An 18453-nucleotide genomic window follows, 5' to 3' on the forward strand; every position below is an offset into this window, starting at 1 on the left:
GACTGAAATGGGCTTGCCTGCTGGTGGTTTGCAGTGGCCTTAGAGCAGCCTATTTTTGTGAAAGTTTCTCCCTCACCTTGACTGAGGTACTTTGGTGGCCGACGGAACCAGGCACGTTGCCTCTGTGCCTGCCTGCCACCAGGAGGTCGCAGGAAGGTGTCACTGCAGTCCAGGAACAAGCAATGGAGACAGGTGCAAGCTCCTCTGTCGCAAGCAGCCAAACTCATTTCTCAACCTCTTGGCTAGAGCACAATCTCCGCCTCCTACCACCGCCACCCATTTCCATTTCTCATTCCACTGTTGTTCTCATCACTTTGCATCTTTTGCTCTTTCTCTCTGCCTCTCTTTTTTAAAAAAAAACAAACCCAAAATAAAAATAGTTATGCAGCACTTGCTGTCAGGAAACCTGTCAGGAGAACGCGCCACCCCCTTTGCTGCACTGTAGCCCTGCCTTAATGAGGATATTCTGCCTGTCTAAATGGCTGTGGGGGGCGGGGGGGAGATTTACTTATTTATCTAGAAGCCCAAATGTGCGGTGTTTGGGGAAAGCAAAGCCCTGCTGTGACTGCAGTCTCCTCACGTTCTTATGACTGCAAACGAGGAGGGAGGGTTACAAAAAGAGGCCAAGTGTGGACAGCAAGAGGCCTTTCATCCGGTGGTCAACAAAACCCTGGAATGCATTCACAGTTGCAGGAAGGGGAGCAAGCAGTGAGACCTGCGAAGGCCAGAGGGTGAGGGAGGAGGCAGGCCCATGGGGAGAGGCTGGGAAGGATGCGTGCGTAAGCCATTAAACTAAGTGGCTCTGTATTTGGGCAGCTGTGTCTTTTTTTAGCCCATTATTTTGACGCTGTTGCGCCGGGTTTTCCTCGGCCAGGGGAGTGGAGTGGAAGCCGGGGACGCTGAACGTGGCACTTGCCAGTAGTCTGCGCTCTCTCTCTCTGTTCAAGAATAATGTTCATTATAATAATCTCGCCGGATTCCACGTCTGCTGGTGTCGCTCTGTATTTGAGGGTTGTTTGCCGGAACTCAGGGGAGCTCTCCCCCCCCCCGCTTCCCCCCCTTCTTGTTGATTTTATTGGACTCCAGTCCTTCCAGCTGAGGCTCTAAACCTGGTGCCCTGGCTCCTAGCCATTCTGCCTCTTAACAAACCAGACCGCGCTTAAATAAGAGAGATGGGGAGGGTGGATCACTGGCTCACAGCTCAGCTTCCCCCTCTTAACCCTTCCCTCTGCTTTCTGAGAATTTGCGATCGCACAAAGAAACCAAGAGTCCTGGTTTCCCTGATTATAACCTCTGGTTTCTAGAAAAAGCCCTGCTTGGTTTGGTTTTGAATCCAGCAACCCCCACTAAGGCTGATGAGGGACAGAATCCTGCACCTCTATCACTCTCTGGAATGATAGTTATGCAGACAGCATACTTATTTTTCATCCGCATCCTGAGCAGATGAGAGTCACTCCCTACCAGCGTATAAATCTTGTCTTACATTAAAAAAAAAAAGTTATGGATCTGGGGTGGGGATGACTTTAGTGTTGCCACCATTCCCTTCCTGGCACAGCTTTTGAACAACTGCATGACAGGTGACTCTCCCAATAAGTGCAGGTGATGAAGAGGGAAAGCTTCACCTGTCGACCTTTTTACCTGTAGTGTCTTTGTTCAAACCTCAGAGGGGTGGTCAGATACACACACACAACCTTACCCCATAATATATATGTTTAAGTTGATGAAACCCATTTTGGCCAGCTTTGCAGCCAATCTGGTCTCTGCCCTCTGCCCTCTGCTACTGCAATCTCATTGGCTAGAAAGCAGTTTAGTCACTCTGGATAGTGCGAGCCTGATGGCCAAAGAGCCAATCACACTTGAAGGAGGCTGGTGGTGTGAGCTTTTCAGGCATGCAAACAAAGGTATCAGAAGCAGCCAATCACGCTGGAAGGGCAAGCCTATGAGAATCCTGATCTTTTAAGAGAGGGGAAGCAGTCGCCCAATCTGCTGTGAATGCAGGCTTGCAAGAGACCTGGTGGAGGGTGGAGGACTGCCAATCAAATCTGAGTAGCCTGCAGACAAGCAATATAAAAGGCTAAATCATTCCTTCATTCCGGTGAGGAGGTCTGATCTTGCTAGGGATCTGACTTTTCATCTCCAGGTCCTGCTTTTGATGTGTGTATGCTTATCTTTATAGTCTGGTTTACAGTGATATTTTCCTGCCTGCCTTTTAAGCTTTTGATAACCTTGACGTCCGTTTAAATGTATGATGACCCTCAAAGACATGCCTAGCAAAGAATACGGACTCTAAAGGCACATTAAAACACACACACACCCCACCTGAGCAAGTCTTGGCTTCCTGAGGGCCTGGATGGGAAAATGCTTAGGTAGCCCTGTGCTAAGCCCTGCTGAGTATGTAACAGATAAATATATATGTCTGTTAGCTGCAGGCAGCAACGAAAGCTGAGTCCTTCTGAGCATCTCCTTCATTCAGAGGAGACCTAGGTTTGAATCCTTTGTTCTCTGGGTCACCTTGGGCAAGTCGTCTTCAAATATCTCATGGGGTGCCACATGGAAGAGGGAACAAGCTTGTTTCCTCCTTCTTCAGAGGGTAGGACTCGAACCCATGGCTTCAAGTTACAAGAAAGGAGATTCTGACTAAACATTGGGGAAAACTTTCTGACAGTAAGAGGTGTTTGACCATGGAACGGTCTCCCGCGGGAGGTTGTGGACTCTACTTCTTTGGAGGTTTTCGAGCCGAGGTTGGATGGCCATCTGCCATGGATGCTTTAGCTGAGATTCCTGCATTGCAGGGGGTTGGACTAGATGACCCTCAGGGTCCCTTCCAACTCTAAGATTATGAGATTCTAAGTCACAACGTAGCCTCAGTGCAGGACCAGTTTTGGGATTAAACAGGGTTACAACTGTGATGGCTAAATAAATAGATTCCGTTCCTTCCATCGCTTGGGTATCTTTCCCTCCCATCAACATGCCTAGGAATCCTTGAAAACAGAGGGAGCAGAATGTTCCCAAACTTTGAGCCTGCCTTCTGAATCAAGATTGCATCTGAAGTGCCCTGTGGCTGCTTCTGAATCATCCAGATCTTGCCACTATTGCAGAGGGACAAACCATTTGCCTGGCCTGATAGGACCGTTTGCCCATTCTTGCCAGGAGATGACCTTGGCCTGCGTCTCCTTTCGTCATGCAAATTAGCAACCTGAGCAGCGTTTGAGAATATATGGGGGTGCCAAGCATCCAAAGCTAAGGTAGGTTAATTGCCTGAGCCAGCCAGGAGTGACACAGAACATCAATGCAAATGGCTCTGGAAAGGAGCCAGTCATACGCCCAGCATCCAGCCACATGGTCCAACAGGAAGATGGCTGGAGGAGCCAATAGGCTCACTATAGAATCCTCATATTCAAATAAAAGACAAAAGGAGAGATGATTGGTTGTACTTGGACTATAAGGTAAAGGCAAATGAAACAGCAACCTTGCTGAAACTATATAGGTCTAGTCATGCCTGGATATGGGATGGTTTCAAACCCTGTGCCTTATTATTATGAAACCCTATGTTTATTATATTATATTATATTATATTATATTATATTATATTATATTCCCTGCCTTTTTCCTTTACAGGGGCTCAAGACATCTTACAGATAAAATAAAAACAGCTAAACAGAGGGGGAATAATTAAAAATAATTTAAACACTAATAAAGTCAACACACACACACACACACACACACACTATATATGATCTATTTAAAACATACAGATAATCACAATAAAAACAGCACGGCACTAGCCCTTTCATTAAAAGTCTAACTTCTCTAGGGAGGGAGTTTCAAAGTCTGGGAGCAGCCACTGAGGAGGCCCTCTCCAGCCACCTTGGGGATCTACAGCTGCAGAAAAGTAAATAAATGTTAAGTAAAATGAAACTTCAGCAGTGTTTTGGTAACATGCTTACCCACTGTGGTCTCCTAACCTCCCCTGTAGTATTTCCCCAGTGGACCTGCTGTGATCCTGACTTCTTTTCCTTCTGCTCCTTCTTAAAAAGCTGCTAGTCCTCATGACCATAGAAGAAAACGTTAATAATCAGTGGGCAATGTTGCCAGTGCTTTGCTGTCACTCTTTACATTCCTAGTTGAGAGGATGGGGTGGGCAGCTGTTACTCTTTAAATGGGTTTAGAAGTGGGAAAGGGAAAATATTCTCCCTGTGGCCTGCAGACAAGCAGACAGACACCAATCCCGCCACAACTCCACACCTCTCTCTTTTTGTGTGTTCCTTCCCGCCCCCCTGCCCCTGCCTGCCCCTTACTCAGAAGTTGGATATGGGGCAGGAACAGGACATGAGAAGGGACCATGATTGGTTTGACATCTGTGGGCCAGTGTTGCATCTTCTGAGGAAAACCAACCCTTTAAAACTATCACAGAACCTTCTACAGTGGTACATCGGCTTAAGTACTTAATTCGTTCCGGAGGTCCGTACTTAACCTGAAACTGTTCTTAACCTGAAGCACCACTTTAGCTAATGGGGCCTCCTGCTGCTGCCGCACCACCAGAGCACAATTTCTGTTCTCATCCCGAAGCAAAGTTCTTAACCTGAAGCACTATTTATGGGTTAGCAGAGTCTGTAACCTGAATCGTATGTAACCTGAAGCATATGTAACTCGAGGTACCACTGTACTGCGGAAAGAAAGGAGACGGGAGGGAAGAGAGGAGGATTTTTATTCTTATTTATGTATTTTATTTTGTCCTCCATGACCAGGCTGGTTATTTTGGGGATGATGGTTTTCCTGGAAGGAGAAAAGGAATCTGATAGCCGAGGTGATGTGGCACTGCCCCCGGGCCACCCCGCCCGGTCTCTGCGTGCACACGCATTCCCAGCACACTGGAAGTGCGAGCGGCTGATTGTGTGCATGTGTTATTATGTCACTGTTCCAGCTCGCTTAGCTGTGACCTTGGACGAAAGGAGAATGCGATGAGAGAGCTTCGTCACAAACTGCCCTCCAGGAGACGGAGCCAGGCACTGGTCCAAAACACAGCTTCTCCCTCCAAATCCCTCTCTCCAATTCCTTTCCCCGTGGTGCCAGGCCAGAGAGCCTTCTCCATCGCTATTCCTTCCCCGCTGCCCTGATCGCCAGCTTTCTCCTGCCTTGTGGAGCAGCGCAAGTGGCAGGGAACCGGGGTGTGTGTGTGTGCTGCCTTCCAAGTGGCTGAGCCCATCTCCCTCTGACTTGTCGCCTCAGGTTAAATCGAGTTTTTGGGGGTTGCACTTATATAAGAAGATATGTGGCATCTCGGCTGAGAAGGCAGGGCTTTTTTTGGCCTTGACAACTGCTGCAAGGAACAATGGGATATGGAATGGGAGGTAAGGGTGGGGGAGATGGACAGACAGACCACAATCTAACTCTTAGTGCTAAGCTGCCATTCACATAGGAGATAACCACTTCTGGACTTTACGTGGAGCACCCATGACTGACTTTCTTTCCTAAACTAAAAAATGAAATGCTCTGCTCCTAGAAAGCCAGCTGTTAAGAAAGGTTATTGTCTAGCTTTCGTTGATAAGGAAGTTTTCTGTGTGAGGGGTTTTTTCTTTCTTTCTCATGTGGAAATGTTCAACCCCGAGATGCCCTCAGATCATCCAAAGCCCCTCCAGACTGGTGGGGTGTGTGTGTGTGTCTGTGTGTGTGTGTGTTGCAAATGTATCCTGCCACATGTCATTGATGCATGAGTTGTTCATTGGTGGTGAATTTATACCAGACTGTGCAAACACCAGTCCGCTTCATTAGTGGTCCTGTAGTCTTTGCTGGGGGGTCTTTGCTAGACCGCTAATGAAGCAGACTGGTGTTTGGACCATTCACCACCAATGAACAACTCATGCATCAATGGCATGTGGCAGGATACATTCATTAGTGGTCCTGTAGTCTTTGCTGGGGGGACGCAGGTGGCGCTGGGGGGACGCAGGTGGTGCTGTGGGTTAAACCACAGAGCCTAGGACTTGACGATCAGAAGGTTGGCAGTTTGAATCCCCACGACAGGGTGAGCTCCCCTTGCTCGGTCCCTGCTCCTGCCAACCTAGCAGTTCGAAAGCACGCCAAAAAGTGCAAGTAGATAAATAGGTACCGCTCCGGCAGGAAAGTAAAACGGCATTTCCGTGCGCTGCTCTGGTTCGCCAGAAGTGGCTTAGTCATGCTAGCCACATGACCCGGAAGCTGTACGCCGGCTCCCTCGGCCAATAAAGTGAGATGAGCGCCACAACCCCAGAGTCAGTCATGACTGGACCTAATGGTCAGGGGTCCCTTTGCCTTTACCTTAGTCTTTGCTGGGCGCTGTCACATTGTCATGATTTGGAGGGGCAAAGCAGGACATAACAAACACACACTTCCCGGAATATGGCGGTATAATAACACGTTACGGGATTTCAGGAGGAAGTTATGAGACTGGAAACAAAGCAATATGTATGCCCTCAAACTGCTGCACCTGCAAACAGTCGTGAAAGTGAGATTGTGAATAACCAGCCCATGCCATCATGAACACAAGTCATCATGACCACACAGTTAAAAGGAGCTTGGAGACTGGGCCTGTCTGGTCCACAAATAGTTTTCCCCCCTGCGTGAGGCAAATGTTTGTGGTATTTCTTTTGGGTTCTCTAACCCAGCTCTTCTGCTCTGGAACGAAAATGAGGCCTTGTGGGATGGAAGTGTGGGGAACTGGGTCTCCTAGGTTTTCCTTTTAGATCCCAAAGGAAACTGCTTGCATTTCTAGAAAACAGACCCTCAGGTTTTCTCCTCAGCTCTAGGAGCCGGAAATGGGTGTAGCTTCTTAGAGCAGGAAGGCATGATTCCTGGATTTTGTTGCCAGTTTGAGGAGATTAATCTGTTACTTCTCCCTCTTGGGGTTTTAGACAGTTCTTAATTTTTAAAATGTGAGTTGTGACATTTCAAATTTGCCTAGTGGGAGCATGCTCTGTGTTCCCCGATCACCCTGTTTTTAATCCCAGATGTCTAGGGGCCTCATCCACACTTTTGTATATTCCACAGGAATCAGTTGACGAAGGGTGGGTAGCAATATTTTTTAAATAAATGAATAGGGGCTGGTTGTGGTTAACCCATAGCAAAGCAGACATCTCTGCATGTGGTCAGCTACAGTCAGGTCTTCATTATTGCTTCACTTATTCCAGGGCTGAGCTTCAGAATTAAAAATGAGGTGGAATGAACCCAAAGCATGTAGCAACCACAAACACTGCTCCTTTTCTTCCTTCTCACTGGATATATGTCATTTTCCTGGCTCCCCTGGTCATTCCCTTTCTCCCTAACAAACTTTTGCTGAAGGGTGTGAAGTGTGAAGTCTCACACATGCCCTTTCAGTCAAGTTTTCTTGGCTTGTTTTCTGCTGAGGATGGCGATTTCGTGTTACGAGATTCATAGCAATGGCGCCTTTCAGAAACCAGGGCTATCTAATTCTTCCTTTCTGATGGTTGGCAACATCTCTTAGTTGGGCTAGGAAGAGGGGATTCATCCCAAGCATCTTTACTTTTGATGATGCCATATGGGCTAGGACGAAACTGCTGCTCTGCTCTACCGAAATACAGATAAAGAATCAAGAAGTAAATGCAAGAGGCAAATCAGAGAGAAAGAGGGTGGGAAAGAATGAGGCCTAGGAAGGAATATGGATATTTGCAACAGAAACAAGGGCCTGAAATGCTGGTTGGGGGAATCTGCTGAGTGTCTGTGTGCATCTGCTTAAATAGGGGAGAAGGGGCAATTGGGAAAGGTTAAAAGCTTGCTGCTTTCCCCCAAATGGTTCCCCCTCCCACTTTTCACTGTGTAGTGAAGAAATGGCAATTGGCTACATAATATGTGTGCTTTGAAACACACAGAAGGGGAGAGCATCAGGGTATCTATGAGGACAGAGCCAGGAGGGTGTCCTAACCTGTGGAAATGTTGTCTCTTGGGCAGGCCAAAGACAGCGACGATGAGGAAGAGGTGGTGCACGTGGACCGAGACCATTTCATGGATGAGTTCTTCGAACAGGTAAGAGGAAGGACAGCCTTGAAGGTGTCACAGCAGCATGGTCAGTGGTCAGGGATGCTGAGAGTTGTGGTCCAACATCTGGAAGGCTGCAGGTCCCCCATCCCTGGCATGGACCTTGGTGTGGGCTCTTCTTTGGTCTGCTGTTATGCTTTCATTTATCTGGTGTTCTGCTTGAATTGCAACAGCGTTCGCCAACCTGGTGCCTTCCTGCTTTTTTGGACTACAACTCCCATAAGGGCTGGGGCTGATGGGAGTTGTAGTCCAAAGCAGCTGGAAGACACTAGGAGGGGTGAAGGCTGCACTACATATTGTACCAAGTCCTACCCCTTGAGTAATCATACTCCTTTCCAGCTTCTGACATCTCCCCAGGTTTTGTCCATATATTTTGAAGCTTATCTCAACAGTCATGAGATCTTGACCAGTGGCAGAGAACCTGTGGCAACTCCAGATGATGCTGGACTACAGTTCCCATCATCCTTGTCCTTTGGCTGTGCTGGCTGGGACTGATGAGAAATGAAGCCCGACAGCATCTGGAGGGCAAAGGGTCCCTCTCCCTTTTCTGTAGAAGCTTAACTTCTTGAGCCATGGCTAAGGGAGGTTGCACTGAAATATAGCTTAAGATCCCATGGCTCTATAGGCTAGCTTTTGCAAACCCGGTGCCCTCCAGTTTTTCTGAACTACAACTCCCATCATCTCCAGGACTAATGGGAGTTGTAGTACAGAACATCTGGATGGCACTGGGATGGCTGATTTGGCATATTGCAGGCTATACTCGTCACTTGTTTTAACACAGTTGTACCTTGGAAGCCAAACAGAACCTGTTCTGGAAGTCTGTTCGACTTCTGAAATGTTTGAAAACCAAGGCATGGCTTCCGATTGGCTGCAGGAAGCTCCTGCAGCCAATCAAAAGCTGCAGAAGCCACGCCAGATGTTTGGGTTCCAAAAGAACGTTTGCAAACCGGAACACTCATGTTTGGGTTTGTGGCCTTTAGGAGCCAAATCGTTTGACGCGCAAGTCGTTCATCAACCAAGGTATGACTGTACTGCTAAATACTGTTGTCTCGTTCATGTGGCAATCAGCAAACACGTTTATTTCTTTTTAAAAACAAGTTCTCTGAGGCCTGAAAAGGGCACGATAGCAGCCTCTTTAAACCTAGACTTCACCCAATCTCTCTCTCACACAAAAGTAGAAGAGGAGGCATGAGGGGAGGGGAGCTTAACCTCCCCCGCTTGCCTGCTTCTTCTTCCCCACAGCCCCTCGCCTGAAGCATTTCCCCCTTGGTCAAAGAGAGACTGCAAGGGAGTCAACGGTGAGCAGGGAAGCTTACACCCCCTCTGAAAATGAAACCCCCTCACTCAAAACACATTATTTAATGATCAGGGCAGACACAGATTTAAGGAGACCAGCTGACGAGCATCTAGGGGTTATCTCCAACTTAAATTTCCTCAGATTCAGGGGTGCCAACTTGAATAAAATATTGGGGGGGGGGGTAAGCCCTGTCCTTCATAATCGATCAAAAGATGTGTCACATGCGCACCATTCGAATGGCAATGCCTATCAATTTTGCGGGGCCCTGGTCCCATCAGATATTTTATTTGGAGGGCCAAAGGGACCCCGGCCCCTAGGAGTTGGCTCCTATGCTCAGAGTACATTTACTGAAATTAACGAACCTCAGTTAGTTGTGTTTATTCATTTCAATGGGTCTACTCTTGAGTAGCATTGGATACAACCCTAGGTTTCAAAGCGTAAGGGAAAGACATAGTTTTTGAAAGGGGTGTCTCTGTGTGTGTGTGTGAGGGAGGGAGAGATTCTACAGTTTAATGTTTCCTCTTGTTTTGGGTTTGGTACGTCATTCCTCAGCCGTGCCTGAGCCTATTTGCCTCTGAACAATGAGGTCCTTTCATGCTGGAGAGCTCTTGCTTCATTATAGAGTCTGAGAACCCGTAAAGAGGTCGGTTTTGTGCAGCAATACATACTTCCAGCTCCCAGACCGCTGTGCGGAAACCAAATGGCTGCCAGGATTAGAGAAGGTGGCCACCCTTGTTCCAGGTCCTCTCCTTCCCACTTCTTCACAGCCTGCTTTTGCATAGGAGACGGAGCCTATGAGCCCCCATGCCCTGAATTAACTCCTGCTTCAACACGTGCCTGGGATCTGCACGAGAGCGGAGCGCATTAATATTCAAGCAGCATGGCTTTTAGTATGCAAGAGCATCTTGTTAATGATTCTATGCAGCCTCTGCGATGCGCAGGCGTCAGAGGTGGAAGGATTGGAGGGGGGGGGGAGGCAGAGAGATGCCACCGGGATGGCAGCCACCCACAACTGTGAAATCCACGTTTGCTTGTTGGGTCTTGTTCACAAGTCGCAACTCGTGGCTGAGATCATCGCACTACACCCCAGAGAAATCTTGCCGTTTCTCTGAAGCAATTCCGCAGCGTGCTGTGGCTGCTTGGAGGAAATCCATGCCTCAGACAGCTCTTGCCTCTCTTTCCTTTGAATTCCAAGTTCTATTTAAAAAAAATAAAAACCACCTACAGCCCACTCACCCTCCCTCTCTCAAATAAAGCATACAGATTGCATCATTTCATGCAAAATTAGCAAATGTTGTTGCGTAGCTTTGACCCAAGATTGTAAACATTCTTGCAGTCTTTTCCGGTGGGTGCCTGGATTCTTATCAGCCTCAGCACTCATCAGGGAGTTAGTTACCAGTGAGACCCGTAATTAACGATCCAATCTTATTTATTGCTTTTGTGGCCCCCCTTTTCTCTCCACTGAGCTTGAGGCGGTGTACGTGTCCCCCCCCCATTTAATTCCCACAACAACCCTGAGAGGTAGATTAGGCTGACAGGCAGTGACTGGCCCAAGGTCACCCAGCGAGCTGCATGGCAGAGTGGTGATTCGAACCCTGGCCTCCCGGGTCCTAGTCTGAGCCTCTAACCACTACGCCACACTGGATCAATTTGTGGACATTTGGGCTCAGGCTACATATGATAGTGGAAGACCCATCTATTTAAGACCTGGGCCTGCCCCACTCCTGCTTAGACTGGCAGCTTCCCCCAAAGAGAACTACTAAATTGGTGGCTGCCTCCCTGAAACCTCATTTATGAAGTCATTTTCCCTCAGCTGTGCTCTAGCTCTGTAAGTGGGTCTCTAGGGGAGGAAAAGCCCACACGGGGAGAAACTCTGGGGAAGTTAAACAATGGGTGGGGATTCTTATACCCATGAACTCCATATGTCCTACAAATCCTCTTAGTTCACACCCCTCTTTATACACGACTGAGGCAGACCTGAGTTCGAAAGCTGCACTCTGTTCCAACATAGAATCATAGAACTGTAGACTTGGACGGGACCCTGAGGAATATGCAGCTGTCCCATCGAACCTGAAACTGTGATTCCGCTGCATGAGGGAAGCAGGGCTGGCCCAGGATTTGTGATGCTTGATTGAGGGGCGCCAGCAAAGCTATTGTCTGTGGTTGGGCGAGTCGGCTGCAGATTTCAGGACCTTGGAGAGCGTCTCCTGGTAGTTTGCCTCCGGGTCCGTATTTCAACTCCTTTCTTCAGCACAGTGCTCCCTGGTGGCTATGCTGAGGCCTTACAGTCATTTAACTGAGGAAAACTACTCTATCAGACCGACAAAAAGGTATTTAGGGAACATTTAAGTCAGAGTTTCCCAAACTGTAGTTCATGGACCGCCAGAAGTCCCCAAGCTTCAGTCAGCTGCTCTGTGACATGTCTGCATTCAATATTCCTATTGCTTTTTAATTGGCTGCTTTGTTTATTTCTTATATTGCATGTTTTTGTATTAAATCTGCCAAAGAGATCATAGTCTCAGTGAACTGTAGCAAAACTGTCAGTGCAAAGAAATATTTGTTTTTATTCATTTATAAAAAATATTTATATACTGTTGTTCATTAAAAAAATAAATATCAGAGTGGTTTTACACAATTGTACATAAAACCATGCCATAAAGAGCATTTTTTTTAAAAAAACAACTTAAAATCAGTTAAATATTATGGGCAGTTGTATTATTAATTATTTTTTAACATTAAACAGAAGGCGCCCACTGTATTTCCATTGGCAGATTATTCCACAATCCTGGCCCTATGGCACCAAAATCTCAGTTCCTTGTTGTGAAATGATCCTGACCAACTCAGGGAACAACTAACAAGACTACTGCAGATTATCTCAGTGGCTGAGCTGAGATATAAGGGTTCAAGCAGTCCCCAAGGTACCCTGGACCTAAGTTGATCAGGGTGTTGTAAATTAATGCAAGGACCTTGGTAGTGTACCATAGATGTTTGGTGACAGAGGTACTTCCCCCTCCTGCCTGATGCTCTCACTCTGCACATGGCAGAATGTGGAAACGAGGCCTGTGTATCGCTCTCTCCTTTTCCCGCCTCTGTGGCTCCTTCATGGAATCTCCTCCAAGCTTAAGAGTTCTGTGGCTCCACGATTGGCTAAATGCAGCATAGAGGACCCGTATTGACCGTGGCAGCCCTGGGTCACCGTATCAATTACTTAGCGGTGGGCGTTCAAGGAACCACAACAGGAGGGAGGTCCTATGCTCACTTCTTGCCTCCCTGTCTTTCCCCAGGTGGAGGAGATCCGCGGATGCATTGAGAAACTCTCGGAAGATGTGGAACTGGTGAAGAAGCAGCACAGTGCCATCTTGGCTGCCCCCAACCCAGATGAGAGTGAGTGGAACACCCAGAGGGTCACGTCTAGTGATGCTGTCCCATGGCGCTTGCACAAGCCCCGTGCCATGCGTGAATTTGCCCAAGATGGGTGCGCAAGGCTCTCTCTCTAGATCCTGCACAAGGATGAAGGCAAACAATGCATGGGGGGGGGGACGGGACGGACACAGTTCAATCATCTCCCAGGTCTGCTGTCAAAACACTCCCCCCATTTATTTATTTTTGCATTTTCCTTGTAGAGACCAAGCAGGAACTGGAGGATCTCACAGCTGACATCAAGAAGACTGCCAACAAGGTGCGCTCCAAGTTGAAAGGTAAGAGCTGGGTCTCCCCAACATAAAGTTAATATATATATATGACCGAAAGTCCAGAGGTAGCATTGTAATCCATTTACGATGGAGTGGGAGGTTTGCAGGCTATGGATGACTTGCTCACAAACTTATTGACAGCTGCACAAATTATTATAGCCAAGAAGTGGAAGGGGCAAGCAGAATATATAATAGAAGAATGGTATAATGAGGTGTGGGAATTAACACGTGCCATTCTTCTTTTTCTTTCTTTAACTTTGGCGATCACTCATAGCTGAGTAAGATTGTCTTCCATAAACATGGTTTTAACAATGAGTCCGTAAGTGACTTTGGAGGCCAATTCTGGATCCACACGTTCTTACACAGCGGGGGCATTGGTTTCCAGGCGGGAGTTGATCACGGTGTGGATTTGCCAAGCGTGCCATCCTCTTAGCACATTTCTCCCTTGCGTTCTGAGTTTGAGTGTCTTCAAAGCCCATGACATCTTTGGTAAAGGCTGTTCTCCAATTGGAGCACTCGCAGGCCAGTGTTTCCCAGTTGTCAGTGTTTATACTACTTTTTTTTAGATTTGCCTTGAGACAGTCTTTAAACCTCTTTTGTTGACCACCAGCATTACGCTTTCCATTTTTAAGTTTGGAATAGAGTAGGACGGGGAATATGCAGGAGAAATGATTCTGAGGAGATATGGAGGGCGTTTGTAGAATTTGTACTGTTAAAACGGAAAAGAGGTCAAACCATCGCAAGCCAATGGGAAGCCGGACAGCATTGTGGAAGGTGATCCCCGCTCTGCTCCGTGCTGTTTTAGCGTGGTGCACGGGAGCTGACCGAGCGGGCGGTGGGGGTCCATGGGTCGGTTAAACGACCTCCATGGGCCGCTTGTGGCCCATGGACCTTAGGTTGCTGGCTCCTGTCCTAGCCCTTAGGTAGCTTTGAACCTGCAACTTGGCAGCTCACCACTAGAGGCAGCAGGAGAAGAACCCAGAAACTCCAGGCTCTAACCTAGACAGCTCTTCACTCTCCGCCAAAGCCGCCCTGATCTCTTTGCCCTTGTCCTCTCTACAGCGATTGAGCAGGGAATCGAGCAGGAAGAGGTGCAGAACCGATCCTCGGCTGACTTGCGGATCCGGAAAACGCAGGTACTTGTCTTCGTCACATATATTGGATTTCGCCTTATTTCTTCTGCTTCTTCCCTCACCCTCATCCCCAGAGTACTTATATTTAAAATAAATTGCATGTTGTTGTTTTTAAAAAAAACTTCCCGGTTAATTGGGGGGGGGCCCTTTTAGCTGACCAAATTGTTTTTAAATCCATGCATCTAAACCCTGGGGGGAGACCTGCAATGGCCAATGGCCAATGGCCCATCCAGTCCAGCATTCTGTTCTCACAGTAGCCAGCCAGAAGCTTTAGATCATTTGCGTAACAATTTCCCCTCCCATACACACACACACACACACACACACACACACACTCCAAAGGTCTGTGATAAATACCGGTAGTTTTGGGTCTTAAATTGAAACAGGGGAGCAGAGGGAATGAGGGGTACAGTCCGCTCTCTTTGGTACCTTCCTCTGTGCCCCAACATGACTGACTCCCCATTTCGCTGCCTAGCACTCGACCCTTTCCCGCAAGTTCGTGGAGGTGATGACGGAATACAACACAACCCAGTCCAAATATCGAGACCGATGCAAGGACCGTATCCAGAGGCAGCTGGAGATAAGTACGTTAATTCTCTCTCTTGTATATATTCCCTGCCTTCCCTCCTTAGGTCTGGCCTGTTAGGTACGTTTCCCCCCCAAAATAGAACTCTCTGGCGATCTAGGAGTAGCATTCTGTCGGGTAGCATTCTGCCAGGGATTATTTAGCTGTGATTCCTGTATTGTCTGGGGGTGGTCAGAATGACCCTTGATGTCCCTTCCAACTTTGCAGTTCTATGATCCTACAATTGCATTCATCCGGTAACTAGTGAGGAAAGAGCTGAAATATATGACATTAGCGATAAGGACATAAGAAGAGTCCTGAGGCGCTCTCTCTCTCTCTCTCTCTCTCTCTCTCTCTCTCTCTCTCTGAAACAAATTTTTGATTTTCCAAAATATAAACATACAACAAAAACAATTCCCAATCTAATTATAAAGATTACTCTGAATCTCCTGACTCCGCCCCCATCCCATCCTATTGATTCTATTTTCAACTGCATATCAATACTTTGCACATTTTTCATCTTCCTAAATTATCTATACGTTCTGTTACGTTACAATTGTGTTTAAAATCCTGCTAATGCTTTGACCTGTTTACAATGATTTTGTATATACATTATAAACATTTCCCTTTCTTTTTAAAATTCCTTGTCTTCTTGATTCCTGAGCTTCCCAGTTAGTTTTGCCATTTCAGCATATTCCATCAACTTGATTTGCCATTCTTCTCTGGTCGGGGTTATCTCTTCGTTCCATCTCTGGGCTGGTAGCATCCAAGAGGCCATTGTAGCATACACAAACACTTCCCTCTGGTCCTTTGGGATCTTGGCAAAATGTCCAGAAAAATCTGGACGTATGGCAAAAAAAAAGCTCAAAAACTTTTCTGTCCAGATATTCACTTTTTGGAATATTGCAACCCTACCCTATGTTGGGATGCGGGTGGTGCTGCGGGTTAAACCACAGAGCCTAGGACTTGCCGATCAGAAGGCTGGTGGTTCAAATCCCCACGACGGGGTGAGCTCCCGTTGCTCGGTCCCTGCTCCTGCCAACCTAGCTGTTCGAAAGCACATCAAAGTGCAAGTAGATAAATAGGTACCACTCCGGCAGGAAGGTAAACGGCGTTTCCGTGCGCTGCTCTGATTTGCCAGAAGCGGCTTAGTCATGCTGGCCACATGACCCAGAAGCTGTACGCCGGCTCCCTCGGCCAGTAAAGCAAGATGAGCACCACAACCCCAGAGTCATCCTCGACTGGACCTAATGGTCAGGGGTCCCTTTACCTTTACCCAAGTTAGGGCCTGAGGACAACTCTCCACACTTGCGATTCCTGACAACTAGTATTCCGAGGTATCTTGCCTCCAACAGTGGAGGCAGAACATATAGTAGCTACTGATAGCTTTGGTCTCCATGATGAAGACAAGAGACCTACCGAGCATGTGCAGAGTGGCTTTTCTTCACTGCCTTGTGATGGCCGCTGGCCTCTTATTATCCGAGATCAGGGGGCTGGGCTCGCACGACAACCTCAAGCAGGCGTGAATGCTGGCACTATTACAACCTGAAGTGCGAGGAGCCGCCACACACCAACCCATCCTCAGTCATACTTCGTTGCGGCTGTTTTTTTGTAGCGGTTGCCTTTGCCTCATAGGGGCAAGTAGCCACTGTGAGTTTTTAAAAGGCAGAGCTGCTGTCTATAGCTAGGTGCTTTCATCCTATTCCATTATTATTATTATTATTATTATTATTATTATTATTATTTCATTATCTATACTCCACCCATCTAACTGGGTTGCCCTAAAAACTTCCCTATACAGGGCTGCTTTCAGATGTCTTCTAAAGGTTGCATAGCTACTTATCTCCTTGGCTCAGGAGTCACATAAGTCCATACCCTTCAACATTTCTCCCATGAAAATAGGGACATTCTGGGGTCAAATCAGAAACTGGGACGGCTTCTGTAAATCCTGGACTGTCCCTGGAAAATAAAGATACGTGGAAGGTCTGATGCAGCTTCCTGCTTCCATCGCTGGGCTCCATTGAAAATGGCTTCTCCATGCAAACCAGGAAGTGACCTCTCCAGACAACAGAGCGACTCTTCTTTTCTTATCTCTGAGACTGCGATCTCCTGAGTGACACGGACGCCGTTAGGCAGTTGAATGCACATCCGTACTCAGTCCGTTTCCCTCCCTTCCATGCAACCCCAGCTGCTAGCAATCCACGCTACGCCACTGGGCTGTCCTAAAAGCATATTCTCCTGCCTCCCTCTTGCCGGTAGTTGCATGCCTCACTGGTGGAAGGGATCCTGCTCACTTTTATACGAACTGGAAACAAGGAGATCAAAACAAACAATGTGCCAGTTTCCTCACCGGGAGGCCAGGGTGCGAATGCTTTGTTGAAGCAATAAGGCGGTGTATTATAATGTGTATTATAAAGTGTGGCGATTCATCATGGCTCCGGTCTTCCCTTTTCGCAGCTGGCAGGACAACAACTAACGAGGAGCTAGAAGACATGCTGGAGAGTGGAAAGTTGGCAATCTTCACCGATGACGTACGTATCCCAAGCATGTCAGACATGGCCGTCTTGTGGTTCCAAGCTTAGGAAATGACAGTGTTGGGGTGCTCTGCTAGGAAACTGCGCTGGGGGTCCTTGGAATTTATGGGTCAGACTGGGAATGAAGTAAGCAGGTTCAAGGAGGGGCAGAATGTCAGGCAGGATGCTGAAACCCCAACCACTGATATTACAATGCCCTGTTCTTCCCTGCTTCCCTTCATAGTCATAGGGAATAGAAGTTTGCCAACATTTCTTAACATATAAGAAGCAGGCTCTCCAGGTTCCTCCTCTTAACCTCTTTGGTCCATTGTTCTAACAGGGATGGGGTTGTAACTTGGGTGGGTGCTGTTTTATTTGGGGATGGGGTTCTTTTAAATTGTTTTCAAATGTTATATGTTACTTTGTATTTGTGTACTGGGGTATTGTTTAGGGGCTTTTGTTGGGAGTGTACTTTTTATTAGTTTGTATACATTATAGTACTGTTAATTGTTTTAATTATTTCTATTATGTATTTTGTGCTTTTATATTGTAACTTTATGTTGTGAACCACCCTGAGACCTACAGGTATAGGGTGGTATACAACCTTTAACAACAACAACAACAACAACAACAACAACAACAACAACAACAACAACAGAAGCTGTGGTTCCTAGGACAACAGCCACATTTAACAAGTCTATGTGGTTCTGTCTTTCAATCTGTATCACTGCTTGTCAGTTTACATTGTTTATTCAAAAAGTGGGACGGAGGCTTCCCCAGAGGCTTGTGGGGGCATTGGAGTGCAGGAGTTTTCCTTAGTGCAGAATTCTGTCTGCCTGTCTGTCTGTCTTTCTTTCGTCTTGACTCGTGTTGTTTCCTTCAGATCAAAATGGACTCACAGATGACGAAGCAGGCCCTGAACGAGATTGAAACCCGGCACAACGAGATTATCAAACTGGAAACCAGCATCCGGGAGCTTCATGACATGTTTGTGGACATGGCTATGTTGGTGGAGAGCCAGGTACGGCCGCAGGGTCAATGTGGAGCTGTCCTTGAAGACGCTGTGTAACTCAGTCCCTTCACAACGCAGCAGCTAGACAATGAAGAGGGAACAGGAGATGGGATCATATCATACCCCGCTTGGAAACCAATTCCAGTGGCTCCCTATTCCTTACCTTTAAGACCCTGTATGGCTTAGGACTCCGGTACATTCTCCAGCATTGAC

General features: G+C 47.3%; 1 protein-coding gene across 1 annotated transcript in view; it reads left to right on the plus strand.

Annotated features, from left to right (window-relative positions):
• STX1B (syntaxin 1B) overlaps positions 1-18453 on the plus strand; it is a 56878-nt gene that overhangs the window by 32284 nt on the left and 6141 nt on the right. Inside the window, exons 2-8 of the mRNA XM_080978934.1 lie at positions 7942-8016; positions 12610-12709; positions 12949-13023; positions 14080-14153; positions 14626-14734; positions 17173-17246; positions 18112-18249. Of these exons, the coding sequence (XP_080835060.1) occupies positions 7942-8016; positions 12610-12709; positions 12949-13023; positions 14080-14153; positions 14626-14734; positions 17173-17246; positions 18112-18249 (645 nt within the window). The remainder of the gene's footprint in view (positions 1-7941; positions 8017-12609; positions 12710-12948; positions 13024-14079; positions 14154-14625; positions 14735-17172; positions 17247-18111; positions 18250-18453) is intronic.

The sequence above is a fragment of the Podarcis pityusensis genome (assembly GCF_964106645.2).
Source record: "Podarcis pityusensis genome assembly, chromosome: 13".
Lineage (NCBI taxonomy): Eukaryota > Metazoa > Chordata > Lepidosauria > Squamata > Lacertidae > Podarcis > Podarcis pityusensis.